At 50.4% G+C, this 17566-nt stretch overlaps 1 protein-coding gene across 2 annotated transcripts; it reads right to left on the bottom strand.

Annotated features, from left to right (window-relative positions):
* Positions 1-4501: 4501 nt before the first annotated feature.
* On the bottom strand, positions 4502-16712 carry STMN3 (stathmin 3). Of its 2 annotated transcripts, XM_054274399.1 has the most exons (5): positions 16433-16712; positions 6730-6825; positions 6213-6388; positions 5544-5735; positions 4502-5066 (listed from the first exon to the last, which is right to left on the bottom strand). In XM_054274399.1, exons 1-5 carry the CDS (start codon positions 16449-16451, stop codon positions 5007-5009), a joined length of 543 nt encoding a protein of 180 aa, XP_054130374.1. In that variant the 5' UTR covers positions 16452-16712; the 3' UTR covers positions 4502-5006. The 2 variants fall into 2 exon arrangements, with proteins under 2 accessions (XP_054130374.1, XP_054130373.1); XM_054274398.1 differs by lacking the exon at positions 16433-16712 and having other exon boundaries at positions 6730-6847.
* Positions 16713-17566: the final 854 nt, after the last annotated feature.

Below are 17566 nucleotides of genomic sequence, written 5' to 3'. Positions count from 1 at the left end.
CAGTGGCCAGTGACACTGGGCACCAATTGTGGTGGCAAAAGCCCTCCCCAAGAGGCAAGTGGGGGAACCTTTCCCCAGCAGCAAGGAATGCGCCCAGGCACCCTCTCACACATGTCCTTGAGGATTATGAACTTCCCTATTTTCAGTTTTGGATCTTTTTGTGTACCTGGCTCCAGGGATGGGATTAGGAGCATTGGCCATGCAGGGTCTCATGGGTTTGGGTTCATCTCCCTGAGCACTGCAGCCCTGCTCCCTCCCACTCTGGATCCTTTCTCAGGAAGAGCTCATAAAGAAAACACTGGATTTTTTAATAAAGAAGTTCATGTTGTTTCCAGAACTGCACTTGTATTTGTAACTGTTTTGTATCTTTTTCGATCTTCCTGTATAAAGACTTTGCACACCCTCACTCCCAGCCACAGGGGGGGCAGCGGGACCCTCATTAAAGGATTTATTACATTGTCCCTCTGAGAATGGTGATAAACTGTCAATTTCTGTCTCTTTTATGCTGTGTGAAAAAGCAGTCACTGAGCATTCAGAGGATTAAGGTCTATTTTGTTAAATCTTTATGTCAATTTTCTGTTTAATGCTGTTTATTGGTATTCTCACAATACAAAGAGAAGCCTTGCGACTGAAACAACCCGGAGAGAGACGGACACATACGGTTTCATACCAACTTTATTTCTTTTTTTTTTCCTTTATTTTTTTTCATGATCACTTCTTTTGCACAACAACAACCTCAAGTTGACAATGAAATGCACGTGGCAGACCGAAGGGAACCGGACAAGGCTCTGTTAGGGATGGAAAGTCTTTCCATGACACTGTGCCAGCTCCCCACCCAGCCCTAGGGATGTGACCCCAGCTGTGGCAAGAGGAGCACATCCTGCCCGGGGTGCTGAGCCCTGGGGTGACAGCTCAGCCCTGTGCCCACACAGTCACCTTCCAACCCTCTCCTGCAGCCACGGGCCGGGGTGCTCCCCCCGGGGTGCACAGCTGCCTATCCCTGCTCCATACTTTGGTACTTTCCATTTCAGAGCACTTTAGAGATGTGGAGGCATCAGCTCTCCTGTGGTCCCTGTGGGGAGGGAGCATCTCTGTCCCCTTGTCAAAGGGTGTGGGAAACTGAGGCATGGGGAATGCCAGGGCAGGGATGCCCAGCTGTCCCCTGTGTCCCTGCACCCCAGGGACCACAGGGCACCCACACATAGGCATGGGCCAGCGCCCCTCTGCTGCTTTACTTAAAGACAGCTGACTGCAAAGGTGGAGTTTATTGGTCTTGCTGTGTCATCTCATCCCTAGCATGGAGAGTAAGAAATCTCTAGCACCGTAAACAGCCATTCCCTGACTCATTTCAAGTGGTATCAGAGTGAATGTGCATATATGGTTTCCACGGATGCGTTTCTGTGCGCGTGTGCACGGCCGGGTGCACAGCCACTGCCACGAGGACAGGAATGCCATGGGAGGGACAGAACAAACCCTGTGAGACAGGATTGCAGAGCCAGGGCCAGAGAGTCACGCTGGGCTAAGCTAAAGCAAGCAAGCTGAAGTTTACATTTGAAAGGGAGCAGCAATACCGACCTACCCCCGAGGTAGGATGCATGCAACTCCTCAACTTCCACGGCCCTGGAAGGTCAACTCAAAGGGAACCCCACAACTGGGTTAGAGCAAGATTTTTTTAATGACTCCAAAATAATAAGAAGGAATAGGCTCAGTCCAGAGGCAGTCAGAGGGGCCAGCATCCTTGGAAGTGCCTATTTACAGGCAGAGTTGAGCTCTGCTCTGTGGAATAATGTGGGCACAGAGCTGTAGTTTGGGCTGTTGTGCCTTTCCTACAGCTTCACCCATCGCCTGGCTGTTGGTGCCAGCTGGGAGCTCATTTAGCTTCAGCTCCTCATTTTTGCCCAAATCAAAGGCTCTTCTCCAGGAGGGCTCTTGGAAGGCCTATGCATGCACATAATGATGTCACCCTCCTGGCTTTCCTCCCTCACACTGCTGCCACACTTGAGGTCCAGGCAGGGTGGGTGGGTGACCTGAGGATGCTCCCCCTACAAGGCACATTCCCATGTCCATATGGTGCTGCTAAAATGGGGCTGGAAACTGTTGGTTCAGAACTCGATTCATAAACACCTTCAGGGATCAGTGGAGACCTCAAACCCCCCAGTAAGGAAGGAGACCCCGAGAACTGGGGGGATTGCATGCCATGTCCACATCCACAGTACATGGGAATGCTCCAGGAATGACACAGGCTGGGGCAGTAAGGATGGTAATGAGGATACCTAATTGGTCTCATTTGAGGCATGAAGTGTGCAGCTGCACATAGCCAATAGCATGAAGGGATATGGGAAGGCATGGAATAACCATGATCCTGGCCATGCCACGTGCTGCAGGTTGGGCACAGCGCTGCATGAGCTCCTGGCCACGATGGGTTTGGAGCAGTGGGTGGACACCCCTCATCCAGCCAACACCGTGCAGCCAAAGCAGTCACACAATTCCCTGATAGTGCCCAGTGGCACTGGACAAGCTCCTGAACATCCCTATCCATCCACCTGCACAGGCAAACCCAGCTCTGGGACACGTGAAGCCTCTGGCCCCACAGCTGAGGCTGCTTCCTTGGCACGACGTGTCTCAGCAGCAGCTCCCTGACTTTACCCATGCACAGCTCTCCCTGCTCCTCCCTGCAGGAGCTTCTCCTGCAGGAACACATTTCCCAGCCATATCCACCATCCCTCACTGCACCAACCTGATTGAGGGGAGAAAAATTAGTTTCCCAGTGCTCACACCTGCATGAGCACCATCTGCCAGGCCATTCTGCTCTTGCCATGGGAATTTTTGCCAGGAAAAGCTATTGCAAGAATGAGTCTCCAGTTGAGACCCATCTGGGCTCCAGGGAGGGGGAAGAGAGGGACATAGGGCAGCACAAGGGACTGAGAGGGAAGATCCAGGCAGGAATTGAGCCTGGAGACTCAGGAGCTGTTTGGGAGGATGGCTCTGACCAGCACAACCTGTTTACAGCTCTCTTCCAGCACATGCTAAACCTGACAGATCCTCCAGCTTCCACTGGGTTGCAGGGAACCACCTGGAACTTCCACCCAGGGAAGTTTAGATCAACACTAAATTAGATGTACTAGAACTGAAGCATCACCTCTATTCTTCTCTCAGCCCTTCCTTCTCCTCCCAGCACGAGGAGCAGCCGTCCCCGCCCTCACTGCCCTGCCTGCAGGACTCGGCTGCCTCCAGCTCCCAATTCCATCATTTTCCAGCTGCTCTCTGCTCCAGCATCCCACTGGCACCCTGACTTCACCTGGCTCAGCCTCCGACTCCTTCTGAGCCCCCAGGAGAGAGTGAAAATGGCCATTTCTCTTGTTTTCAACTCTTGCTCATGAGTACAACATTTCTGATAATAATAATTATAATAATCATAGTACTAAAAACAGTATTTACAACAAGCTCCAGGTCAGAATTACACACCAAGCAAACACTCAGCACCACAGAGAGTAGGACAGGGTTAATATCTCGCAGATACCTTCTCAGATCCCACCAACGTGGGACACAGACATTTTACAGTTTCAACCATTTCTTACACACAAACATTTCATTTAAATTACTTCTTAAATTTTTTTTTAAACTTTTTAAAATTTCTCGTCACTATATGGATGAGGTGATGCTGGCGGTGATGCCGCACTCTACACAAATGCTTATCTAAGACAGCTGCTACTATAAACTGATCATTAGCTACTGATAAGAAATTCAACCTTCAGTTTCCTTCTTTGCCCTAAATCTAATTTTCTTTTGTCACTGACAGCACAGGAGCTTTCTAACAGCCCTATTGTCCCCCCAGAGCAGGAGGAGGGCTTTGGGAGTAAGGTAGCCCTTCCTTTTAGGAGCAGAGTCCCATCAAGCCATGGCCATGGAGGGATCTCCTCCACATCCAGCTGGGAATTCAGTGGAGATCAGAAGAGAGCCCCAGGATTTGGTCTCCAGCAATCTACCCTGTGATGGCCCCAAAGAGCCACATCCATCACTGGAAAGAGGGAAGGATTCTTCTGTTCACTAAAAGGCAATTTCACAACCACGCACCATCTTTGTTGGTTTGCTTTCCTAACAGAGTGGAATCCTATCTGGTGGGAGCACTGGGGAGCCCAAGAGGACTGAGGGTCTCTCCAGGGCTCCCACGGAGCTGGAAATGCAATCACCACCCACAGCTCTCCCAGGCAGAGCAGCCAAGACCTCTCAGTCCCCACTCAGCTGGGGAGAGGGTGGCTCAGTGGCCAGCCAGGGCATCAGGCAGTGCCCACCGTGACAGGGACTTGCTGTGATGTGGCACCTGGCACCAAGCTTTGGGTGGAGCCCCTCAGCTTTCATACAGGTTCTCAAAAATGACCCAAAGATGAGGGCTGTGGTCACTGCCTACCTGGGCTGGCTCTGAAGGCAGCCAAAAGATGAGGGTTCTGCACACTGCAACTCCTGAGCCATCCATCCCTCTCCTTCCACTCTCCTACCAAACAAGGGACTGCTCCCTATTTTGCTTCACACACAGAAATTATCACTTATTTCCCATTTTTCTGAAACGGATATTTGGCTCAGAGCAAACACCAAGAGGAGGAAAAGCCCCGGATAAGAAATCCGTATCTCTGTGACACTGATGGTTGAATTTATTAATATCTTCGTTTGGTTTTTTCTCTTTACATCCGTTTAAGAAATATTTTTTTTTTTAAAAAAAGGACAAAACCCTCCAAAGAAGCTGTTTGATTGGCTGATTGACTGATTGATTCTCTATTTGATGTGAACTAGCTGCTATTCTGCTTAGAGGTCCCTATGATCTGTGAATCCCCACAAGCACTGACGATTAGGGATGCAGAGAGAAGCGTGTAGCTGGGGGACGAACACCGGGGAGGGGGGATGGAGAACCGAATGTTGCATCTAGACAAACAAAATAAAATGTGTTGGTTGGTTGGTCGACTGGTTGGTTTGTTAACAGGAATCAGGTGCTAGATGTGTAGAAAAGCCCTTTATCCAGAGATCTCCTCCCGCTGTTCCTTGTTCCTGCGGACCTCGGCCGCGTGCAGTTCCTGCAAAGACGGGAGAAATGACACCGGGCTAACACGCCCTGCTCTCGTGATCAATATTTTCCTCCTGCACACAGGATTTATATAAATAAAGAGACCAGTTTCTCATCCAAAACATCTTGAGGGTGGGGGGTTACACCTGCAAGGAGTGAAGAGGGAGCTTGGAGGTGATGGAACCTCCAGTGAACGCGCTCCTGGCTCCTCTTTCCTGCAAAACCCTTCAGCCACACAGCCCATGGTGAGCCTGACACTGTGGCTTTGGACTTGCCCTTATCAGGATTATCCAGGCTGTGTTCTCTACCGCCCTTGAAGGACAGAACCCTCCCTGCTCACGCTGCTCTGGAGCAGAGCTCCTCCTCAGCAACCACCACCAAGGAGACACCCTGTCCCTCTCATCGATCACCCCACCCTGGGACCAGACCCAATTTTTCCATAAGGACCAGCCCCCCAGCCCCCAGCCCTGTCCGGGGTCCCACTCGCCTTCTCGCGGAGCCGCTCCCTCAAGGCAGCCAGGTGTGCCTCACGGATCTCCCTGCTCAGCTCCATCTTGTAGTTGAGCTTCTCCTCGGCCAGGCGGCTGAAGTTGTTGTTCTCCTCCAGCGCCTTGTGCAGCACCTCCCGCTCGTGCTCCCGCTTCTCCGCCAGCTGCTTCAGCACCTGCGCCTCCTGGGTCTGCCAGGGCATGGGGTGAGGCTGCTGGACAAGCTCTCCCAGCCCTCATCTCCCCAGAGAGGGTTCCTGACTCCCTCCTCTGCTCAAACCACTCCGCACCTCTCCACCCCATAACACAATCTTCTTGCTTGGAGGATACTTTTGGTGCTTTTCCCCTGCTGCCACAGAATTGTCTAGGTTGGAAAAGCCCTCTGAGATCATTGAGAACAGTTCCCCCAGCACTGGCCAGCCCACCACTAACCCATGTCCCCAAATGTCTCGGTGATCACATCATAATAATGATGATGGAGTTGAATTCCCTGCCTAAATTACACTGCAGAACCTCTCTCCATGATTCTTATGTCTCACTTGACAATTTACAGTGGAATAACAAGTGTCAGAACACTTCCAGGCTGGTTCAGATTAATCTTGCTGAGTTTTAGGGTTTGGGGCAATTAGTAGCACAAAAATCACTGCTTCTACAGGACATCTCCTTACCTTCCTCCTCTCCTCTGCAGCCTCCAGCCTCCTCTGCAGCTCCTCCAGGGACAGATCCTTCTTCTTGGGAGGGGAGGAGAGGATTGGGCTCTCAGGAGATAAATCTGAAGGGGACTTCAGGATCACTTCGAAGCTCTGGCCTGATGCCCTCTTATCCAGCTGCTTCACCTCCATATCTTTGTGGGGGGAAAAAAACCCATGATTCTTTGAACTTGTGCCATTCAGGAGAGTGACCTGAGGTCATCAAGCTCCTCACACAGGAATTAGGATTTTCCCATGTCCCAATCTGGGTGATTTTGTTTCATCTCCAGAATTTCTTGATTAGTGATCACCTTCATTCCCTCCGTGCAAATGCAGTTTATTTAAAGTCATGGCATAATTACAGAAAGGTCACATTGCTGTTAATACCTTGTGTGTCACCCTTGCATGAAGCAGAGAGACTCTGACTCTGGCAAGCTCCCACATTGCCCGTGGGAGAACAACCCAAACACTGCTGGAGTGGGAGCAGGTTACCTACCTCCATACTGGTAGATGGTGTTGGGATGGGGCTGGGTGTGGAAACAGGAGCAGATGAGGGAGAGCAGAGACAGCTCCTTCATTTTCTCCTTGTAGGCTGAAAAATATGAAATAGCCATGAGAGAGATTCTAATGCCAACAGCATCTCTTTTTCATGGAGAAATTAAGCAAGTATCCCATCTGCAGCTCTCAGACTCTATGGAGGCTTTTCCATGCAGCCAGGAAATCCCAGTTGCTGCTACCAGACTCTGTGGAGACGTTTCCAGGCTGCCATAGCTTGCCAAAAGGTCCCCAAGGAGTGTCTGATCTAGAGCAGCCTAAATTAGCTGCCAGTGTGGCAAATGTTATGGGAACACACAGAGCAGGGATTTAACACATCCAGGGGTTGAGTTTCTGTGCAGGGTTTTCCCTCCAAAGGAGCTGGGAGCTGCAGCCTGTGTAGTTAAACATGTTTGGACAGTTGCCCCACCCTTTCTCTGGAAGTGGAATTTCCAGTCTCTGAGATAAATGATGCCCACTGACACCTGGAAGCATTGCTCAACCCCTGGCCAGCTGGGAATATTTCCCAATTCAGCATTTCTGAGGTGAGGGTGAAGAGGCAGGAGGAGGTCAGCAATGTGGAGAACAAAGGGGCATTTGGGTGATGAAACTGTTCAGGGGCTCTGGAACCAGGGCAAGAGCTGGACCCCGACTTCACAAGGCACCTCCTGCCCTGCAGCAGCGGCTGAGGGAGGATGTGGGTGGATTCTGCCACCACCATGGCCCACACAGGCAGAGGATGGCACAGTCTGTGACCACAATAACAGTCACAGTCTGTGACCTGTCCTTCTATAAAGGACAGCAAACACTCAGTCCTTTCCACCTCTGCTGCTGTGAGCTCTCCAGTTTGCTCTTTGCTCCTGTGACTGGAGGATGCACCACAGCATCCAAGTTCTGCCCCAACACAGATTGCAGCAATCTGCTTCTGGGGCAATCTTCACCTGCATTTTTGGAGTTCAGCAAAAGACAGTGAATTGTTTGCACAGTGCTGACAAAGAACCTCAGAATAGAAGTTGAAGCCAGTGAGGTGCTCTGCCAGGCTGTCATGGCCTTTATCACATCAGTGAAACCCTCACAGCATCACTCCTATGAGCCAGGTCAGCAGCTGGGGCTCAGCACTGGGTGCTGCTGGTGAGGCTCTGTCCTGGGCTGGCTCCTTGGGTGGCACCAGGCTCATGGGGACAGTGTTTTCATGGCTGCATGTCCTGATAACCTGCCCTGAGCGTCCTTGTGCTGCCCTTCCTCCTGCCCCTGCCACAGGCACAGACATTCTGCTGTCCTGCCCTGGCCCTGCCCCTGGATTCCCCTCACATCCTGCTGCTTCTGGCCCTGGTTTGTCCCCTCTGTCCTCAGCTCCATTTCATGCTCCAGCCAAGGTGACTCTGCAGCCCAGTTTCCAGTGCCACCTTCAGAGCAGGACCCTCCCCTGGGCCAGGATAGGGAAATCCCCAGAACTCTGTGATCTGAAGAGAAATTAGACACAGAACAATTCTGAAAAAAGTAACATCCTGTGTATCACGTGCCCTTAGGAACATCTTTCAGGTATTCTCCTCTGTCTTCCCACAGCTAATTGAGTGGGAAAAACCTATGCCATTTTCATGCTTACACTGATTTTTCCTCCTAGGTACAGAACAGCAGCATAACTAGCACCCTTCTTTTGCTAAACCACCGTCCCTGAAGCTCAGATCTTGACTGAACACTTTTTTAGCTTGCTCCCCATTCTGATTTGAAGCTCCTGCCCAGTTCTGCTGTCAAATGTAAACCAAATAGGAATAGTTTACACCAGCAGTGGCAGCCAGACATCTTTGATTTTGTTCTTAATGAAAAAACCTCTGGAGAGCCTCTGAGAGGCCCAAAGTCGTGGCACGGAGCAGGAAGCTAATGCATCTCCTAATGTGCTGCCAAGAGCCCTGAGGAGGATCCCTGGGAATAGATGAGAGACATTATCATTTATTATCATTTAGACATCCTCATTTAATACAAACAAACCAGTCAACAAGGTCGCTGCTCCACCATTATGTCTGGTCCTGGGTGAAACCAAGGCATGAGGCAGATGTGCCACACCCCCGACCCCCTCATTTAATTCAATTAAATTGTCTGACAGCACTTGTCACAGAGCACAGTGCTTTGTGTTTCACGGCGGCAGCACTGGTACAGGTGATTCCATGCTGCATTCCCTGCCTTTCGGGAGCTTTGCCGGGCTGATTTCACAGCTGCCTCCATTCCATTCCATTCCATTCCATTCCATTCCATTCCATTCCATTCCATTCCGTTCCATCGGGATCTCCCCTGTGCTGCTTTCCCTCCTGCAGAGCAAGCTGACCGTGCCTCTCTGCCAATTGAAACGAAGAGGAGCAGGGGGACAGGGCTGCGGCAGGGCTGTGCTCCGTGTCCTTCCCCCACCAGCCCGCAGATGCCAATAGCGGCGCACGGGGCCGGGGGGCGGCGGGGGAGGGTCCCGAGCAGCCCCCACTGCCGGGGGAGCAGCGGGAAGGGGCAGCGGACCGGGACCCCCGGGACCCCCGGAGCCGCCGGGGCTGCGCTGCCCGCCCGGAGCTGTCCCGTAGGACCGGCACCGGCACCGGACCCCGGCAGGAGCTGTCCCGTAGGACCGGCACCGGCACCGGACCCCGGCAGGAGCTGTCCCGTAGGACCGGCACCGGCACCGGATCCCGGCCGGAGCTGTCCCGTAGGACCGGCACCGGCACCGGATCCCGGCAGGAGCTGTCCCTTCAGCACCTCCCATGCGGGTCCCGGGCATGAAGAGAAGAATTATAGAATTATATAATTCTATATCTAATAGAAAATATAGAATCATAGGAGAACAGAATGGTCACGGGTTTGTTGGGATTGGAAAAGCTCCCCAAGATCATCAGGTCCAAGTGTGTTCCCCCAGCACAGCCAAGCCCACCACTAAATCATGTCCCCAGGTGTCCATCTGCACGACTTTTAAATCCACCCAGGGATGGTGACTCCACTGGGACGCTGGGCAGGCTGTGCCAGGGCTTGACAACCAGTGGAACATTTTCCTGATGTCCAATCTAAGCCTCCCCTGGCACAACTTGAGCCATGTCCTCTTGTCCTGTCACTTGTTCATTGGGACAGGAGGCCGAGCCCCAGCTGGCTGCTCCCTCCTGTTGGGGAGTTGTGAGGGTGAGAAGGTCCCCCCTGAGCCTCCTTTTCTCCAGGCTGAGCCCCCCCAGCTCCCTCAGCCTCTCCTGGTGCTCCAGCCCCTTCCCCAGCTCTGTTCCTTTCTCTGATCACAGACAACACACCCCTCGATGACATTCACACCCTGAGGAGCCCCTGGTGCATGCCCTGAGAGCTGCATGGGTCCCTGAAAGCCCCACAGCTGTGCCCCAGAGCCAGCAGTGTCCCCCACACCTGTGGGACACAGGATCAGCACAGTGGTGGCCTGGTGCTCATGACATATCCTGTGACAAGTAATTGTTTTATCAGGGTAAGACAAGAAAAGGCAAACTGTGAGGAGAGGTACATCCCCTGATTCTAAAATAAATACCCATAACCTCTGGGTTGCTCTTTAGGAACCTGTGAAGATCCAACCTGAGATCTCCTGTAGCAAGACTTGGGCTCAATCACAGCTGATAAAACTCAGGGGTAAAAGATTGCCAACCTCAGCACTAGAATTTGCTTTAGAAGTATCTGCACTCCCATTTGCAATAGATTTAAGATTTTGAGGACATATTTATGCCAGTGGACAAAACCCTTGAACCAGGAAAAGACATGTAGCTGGTCAGAATCTGATACTGCCAAGGAGTTCCTGCCCAGAAAGGATGGGTCTAGTGCTGAATGAACATATTTTAAGGACAATTAGGGAATGCTGAGCATCTCATTTTCACTTGAGCATCTATTAGCATTTTTACTTCTGTTAATTTAGTAAAAATAAATTCAGCTTGCACTGAGCAAATATTTCATTTCTGTATAAATTAATCTGACTCAGGTCCTCAGGGACTTGATACCAAAGCATTGCTTCAGTCTCAGAGGTGCAGCAAAAACTCTGTATTGCTGGTGGGCAGAGGATTAGGGCTGTTCACTGAGGTGTGACTTACTGACATTTCACTTCTCTTTTAAGGCAAACACTGCAATAGAAGGAGAAATTCAGCAAAATTCATTCTCATTCGTTTGCCTCAGCAGCAAATTTATTCACTCTGGTAGGATCTTCATCACTGTGTCATGACATTTCACTGCTGTCATCAGAATTGGGGTGAAACATTGCAAATGACTGAGTTGTGTAAACCAAGAAGTGAATAAACTTCAGAAGTTAGATAAAATATATCAGTGTCTCATCCTCTAAAGTGACGTGAACTCACATTTTGTTGTCTTTAGAGGAATTTGAGCAGCGATTAAGCTACAATCCATAAAGGTACAGCCAGTTCCTCAACCCTTATGAACATTTATGCCTTGCAATCAGCACTGATTCTGGTTTGGTTGTATCCCACCCCACACCCCATCAGCCAATCAATCTTTATTACATTTTTTCACCGGGTGTCCTGATTCTTCACCAAGGCACCAGGAGGCCCAGGGTGCTCCCAGCTCTCTCCAGCATCTCCTTTCCTGTGCTCCCTCTGCAGGGAACATCCTGCATTTCCACATCCCCTCTGCTGCGCACACCATCGATCCATGTAAAGTGTTTATCTCCAAGCCAAGCCCTGGAGACATTATCCAGCTGCTCCCCAAGTGCTGCTGGTGCCAGAGATGGAGGAACAGCTGGGAATGGCGTGGTGCAGGAGCAGTAGGATTCGTTTTCCTGCTCATGATTTGCCTGGATGGTGGGGCTTGAAACCTATTATTCATTAAAAAAAATTGTTCTCTATTTACTAAATACATAAAGCTAAACTGCTGCCAGGTTTTGGGGTGGTATTTAATGGCATCCATCAAAATAGAGGGAAGCCATCTCAGCACAACACCGACATGGCATCAGTCACAATGAAGCAGAGGAAGAGCAAGGTTAATTTATGGGAAATTTAAATGGATGAGAGTGGATGTGCTCTGACTGATAGCAGGGTCAGAGGAAGGTTATTACAAGAAAATAATTTGGTTTGCGAAGATAACTTTGGAGAAGTAAGAATTGCTTCCATAATGAATATTATCTCATGCAAAAAGAAGAACAGGCCAATTATAAATGTAGTCAAAGCTTAAACAGAAGGTACAGAGAGACAGAACTGAGACCTCCAGCACTCCAGACCTCCAGAGACTGCAATGCCACACAAACAACAAAAGCAACCAGAGTCCTCAACAAGACTTGAGGGAACAGCAGGCTCCAGATATTCTCCCCTGCTATGAATCCTATCATAAAAATACTGGCCAGATCTTCAGTCTAATGCACTTCCACTTTCCTGCTCCCCAGCTTCTATAAACAAATCAGCAGCAGACCTTACAGAGCCAGAAAACACTAATGTGGTTTTGTTTGGGGTTTTTTTTGTTTGTTTTGTGGGGGGTTTTCTTGTTGTTGGTTTTTTTTTTTTTTTTTGGTTGGTTGGTTGGTGGTTTTTTTTGTTGTTGTTTTTTTTTTGGTGTGGGTTTTTTTTTTTGGTTTTTTGAGGGGTTTGGAGTTTTTTCTTGCCAGCTCAGTAGTTGTAGCCCACACTGATGGTACCACGAGATCCAGGCCCAGGAGTTGCCATGGGCTCATGTGGAATCATCCATGAGAGCAGGCAGATGTGAGGTTTACTCTGCCTTCTGTCAGACATCTGCTAAACTACTGCCCAGGAATGGTTTCCAATCACCCACCTCCTTCCCCCCAGGTTTTACTGGCAGCTCATTAATGTCACAACAACCCGGGCTGTGCATCAGCAAATCACTGGAGCTGCAGCACTGGAACATGTGAGAAAATATCCAGGGAAATCTCCTCTTGCATGGGCTCAGCAACAGAGAAGGGCCCAAGCTGTGGAGCAGAGCCCTGGCTGGGGTTGCTGTTGGATGTAGGGAAGCATGGCCTGGGTTGCTTTATGAAGCAGAGGAAGGAGCCCAATGGAAGTAGCTAACCCAGTGTTTGTGGATTTGAGGCAAACACGGGTTTGGATGGTGAGGTTTGGGTGAGATAAAGAGCTGTGAAAGAGCTGGGGACTGATGAGGCAGCAGCTCATGAGACAGTCAAGGACAGAGCCCAGTGCCATGATGTGTCAGGTGTGTGATGTGCCATGATGTGCTCTGTAACCACAGTCATTTGGCTTCTTTGGATCTTGGTTTCATTCCCATTAACTGAGGATTATTGTATTTCCCCATTATATAGTGGAACTATTTGTATTAACAGTTTCAGAGGGGATAAGATTCTCTAGTAGGACAGTAATCACGTAGAGGTACCTTGAAAGGATAAACTGATTATTTGGAAATATGCTGAGCAGCTCTTTACCATTTGGGAGGTGCTGAAGTGCCACAGCACATGCACATGGTTTTTGGTTGCCCTTTGGTTCTTTTGTATTTTCTAAATCACAGCCCATTGGTTTAACTCCCCTCTGGAGGGGAGACTTTAATTTTTGAAACATAACTCACATCTGGAGGAGTAAAGCCCATGTCAGTAGGACAGCTGTGAGGGATTAGCCAGGCATGTTTTTCCAGTTAATTTAGGGGTCTAGAAGTTTGAATGAGTTTCAGGTCCCCCCAAGGATTGTCATGAAGAATCACTGGCTTCATTCACCCCTCTGCTGCCCACACTGCTGTCACAATGGGCTTATCTGCAGCCTTCTGGTTGCCACACCAGACCACTAAATCTCAGCTTTTACTCAAAAGAAGGAAAATGTGTTCATCTGATAAAACAGTGCCTTCACCAGATCTGAACTAACAATGACAGATTCCAAGAAAGGGCTCCTTTGAGATATCTGAAGCGTCTTCCCTGAGTCTACATGTTGCCATTAAACAAGATATTATTTATATTTTAGAAAGAACAAGTATTTGCTAACTATTTAGATCCCTTGTTTGGGTGCAATGGTGGGGGGGGGGGGGGAAGCCTACAATAATAGGCTCTTTTGGCATGTGAAACTGAATTCCCTATAATTTTTAAGGCCATATAGCCTTTTTCAACAGCCAAAGAAAAATATAATAGTTATTTCTTGAGACCACAGAGAGATGGAGAGCTGGATAGAAAGGACTCTGACTCTCCAGCGTGGGCAGTAGAAATGTCAGGACAGGGCAACACCACATGGTGTCCTTCAACACCACCCAGAAAAGGGATCAGGGGATAACCCAGAGCCACATGAAGTCCCTCAGCTCTCACATTTCAGTGCAGGACAGGGAAACCTTGTGCTCTGCCAAGGCCCATTTCCCATGCCCAGTGATGAGGCCGGGAACGCCAGCCTGGCGTTTCCTCCTGGCTCCACCCTCCCCAGACACGCCAATGCCGGAGACAGCCTGTGGGGATGTCACCTTCTGCATCATTTCAGAATCTCACTTCCCTTTATTCACCCAGCCTTGCGGGGAGTCCCGCAGCCCCGGGGAGCCGGGCGGGCCGCTCCGAGGTGCACAAAGGCACAAAGCCCCGTGCGGATGCTGCGGGAGGAGGCGCGGGGGCTCTGCCCTGCCCGGAGCGGGGCCGGCACCGCAGCCCCGCGGGCACTGAGCATGTGCCGCCCATCCCGCCCCGAAACAGCCCCGGGGCCGCGAAAAACCGCCCCAGGGCACAGGGGGGAAACAGAGAGGGCAGCCCTGCTCCTTCTGATGCCCAGGGTTTGGTTGTTTGTTTAAACAAACCGAGCGGATCTTCCCGAGGGGGTTAAAAAGCCTCCGGGCAGCAGCCGCAGACTGCAGCTGCCCTGCCCTCCGCATGGAACTGGGAATAAAGAAGGAATAATGAAGAAAGCAAACAAGACTCATTCGTTAATTGAAGGATTCATAGTTCTTTTTCTCCTGCTTTTCCAGGCTGCCCTCCATTGCTGCTGTGCGAGCTGTGGGCGATGGGGAGATGGGGAGCTGCTCCTGCAAAGGCAGCTGGGCGAGGCTCAGCCCCGACCCTCCCTTGGCACACAGCGCCCTATTCTCTTCCTTCCTGCCACAGCACTCTTTCTACTCCTTGAAATTGCTTCTCTGCTTGATCTGAGCCACAAGAAAGCCCCATTTCACGCTTCTTCATGATCTTAAGTCTCTTTACAGTAAAACTGCATCTTTGAGAGAAGGAGATGTGCTGTGGGCATGCAGTGGGCTGGGAGGGTGAGAATGCACCAACTGGAAATCGCATATTCTGCCTACGTGTGTCTCATCCACCACCTCGTCCATCTCAAGTTCGGTGCAACCTTGGTTTAGAGGGCTGGTAAGCCAGAGCCCTGCCTGCCACCCCCGCTGTGCAAACCAGGTCCAACCCTGCTCGGCAGGCAAGGCAGGAGATGGGTGGCACCTCCCAGGAGTGCACTGCTGCAGACGCTCATCGAGACAGGGATCCTCGCAGGAATATGTACAATAGCTGGAGGTTTTCTATCATAAACACGTTTTTACAGAGCTGTTTTATGTCTTTAATTGCATGCAAAGCCCACTCAGGATCAGCTGCGCCCTTATACTCCCCCCACATACACACCCCTCCATCCCTCTGTCCTTCTTTCCCCCTGCATCTCCTGGTCTTTTAAAAGGAGCAAGGAATAGAAAATGCACGGCAGGAAACCTCGGCAAAGGGCAGGGAAAGAAGCAAGAAGTGTTGCCTGGTTTCCTGCGGGCTGGTTCCCTGCCTGGGGGGCACAAAGCACTGCCTGCTCTTCCTTTTTGTCTGTCACTCCTGCTCAGCCCTCCAGCATCTCACTCCCCCCTCCCAAGCCCCTCTTTGCAGGCTGCAGAATTCAGAGTCATTCCAAGAAAAAAAAAATCGGTTTTCTAAAAGAAAAAGACCCTCTAAACCCACCCACTGTTCATGGTACAATTTCAAGCTTCTCCTTCACCCACACTCCCAGTTTCAGCCACTTGAATTTCTCTTTCCCAGTCAAAGGGGGCAAGATGGGTCTGTAGGAAGGTGGACCGAAGCAGCACAGCATCCTTGGGCTGCCATCCTGAAGGCAGACCCGAGCAGGCACTGCTGCAGGAGGGAGGAAGGGCTTCCCTTGCAGCATCTCATTTCACGCAACGCCATCAGAGGACCGCTCCCCTGTAGCATCTTCGAACCAAGAAATGTGAGCTGTGCAAGAAATCTGGGGCTGGGAAGCCCGGAGAATACACAAAAACCCATCTAGGTTCTTCTAGTTGGCTTTGGAGGATTTTTTAGGGCATTACCCAATTAGGCAATGCATGATCTTCCCAAAACAAAATGTAATTTCTGATTTCCTTACATCCAGCTGCACCGTGTGCAATTTTTTTTCTTAGGGGGAAAAAAAGCTCTACGACGTTACAAAAATAATATTTAATTGGCACGTAGCAGCATCTTCTAATGGCACAATGAAATGGCAGCAATACTTTAAATTGGCAAGTTTATCACACGTGTATTCATATTAAAATAAAAAGCCCACCTGCTATCTTGCATCAGAGGGGTGTGTGTATGGGGGAGGAAGGGGAACAATGCTGCCATACCAGCTGCCTCCTCAGCACAGAACTCCCCCGAAACCCACGGGGGGGGGGGAAAAAAAACCCCAAAAAACCAATCCAAACCTTCAGAATAATGATAAAAAACCATATAAAACTCGATGATTTTAGAAGCGCGTTGATGTCAAGCCCCGAGAAGGCGCCTGTCCTACCTGAGACGGTGCTGGCCATGCTGCGGCGGGAGCAGAGCGGTGCTGCAGGAGCGGCGGGAGCGCAGGAGCTGCGGAGGTGCTGCAATGCTGCGGGAGGCAGGACTGACTCAGCTGGAGGGGGCTGCAGCCATCCGCGGCGGGGAGAGGCTGGAGCGCCCACAGAAAGGCGAGGGGCGGAAAGAAAAAGCAGGGTCACTAGTTCAGAATATTAATGAGCGTATCAGGCCTCCTTTCCTGGGTGGCTTTGACGGCAGATCCCTCCCAGGCAAGCCTGCCTGCCAGGGACGCAGCCCCACGGCGGGGGGGGGGGTGAGACACACCCAGCCGGGCGCTGGCAAAAGAGGATTTTTTCCTCCTGTTCCTCCCTTTCTTGTCTGCTCGAGATGGGCTAAACTGCTTTTTCCCTTGCTGAAAGCAGAATTAAGCAAAATAATTGTTTATTTTTCTTTCTTTTTTTTTTTTTTCTTTTTTTTTTTTAACCCTCACCTGCAGGGCCGGGTCGGGGGTCTGGCTTGACTGGGCTGAGGTGTGAAACCCAAACCCCAAACCTTGCAGCAGCTTTAGGCAAACAGCAAAGGGAGGAGGGATCCCAGCAGGTTTTTAGGCATGGGATTAGTTCTTTTTTTTTTGCACCAGCACTGAGGCACTAAAGGAGCTGCAGTTTGAGGTGGAAACTGCTGTAAAAGTAGAGGAGAAAGAGCAGAATGGAGCCTTTTGATTTCAGTGAGATTCTCTGGGTTTCTCCCCGTCCCTAGGCATCAGGACCTCTTTTCTTATAATTTTCTGTCTGTTTTCTATAATTTCTATAATTTCCATTTTTGGGTACTGCCAGGGGCCAATGCTTCTGTGCTTTTAGAGCACACACACACACTTGGGAGCAAGGAATCCTCCCAAACCCACACATCCCCTGGCACGCTGCAATGCAGACACTCCCAAACAATTCCAGCTGCTGCAGAGAACCACAGGTTGTTGGAATACCTGCCAGTGCTCTGGCTTGCTCAGGGGTAGAAACCACAGTAAATTCACTTAGAAAGACCAGAGATTTTTCTACTTTCCTAATTTTTCCCCAGTCTCCCAGTGTCATAACACTGTCATAGAAGAAAAATAGAGAAAATGTCTAACTCAATAAAATGA

The sequence above is a fragment of the Melozone crissalis genome, unplaced genomic scaffold (genome assembly GCF_028551555.1).
Source record: "Melozone crissalis strain CALT ecotype California unplaced genomic scaffold, PUWL_Pcris_2 ptg000017l_1, whole genome shotgun sequence".
In the NCBI taxonomy this organism is placed as follows: Eukaryota; Metazoa; Chordata; class Aves; order Passeriformes; family Passerellidae; genus Melozone; species Melozone crissalis.
This window is presented reverse-complemented; position numbering and strand designations above follow the sequence as displayed.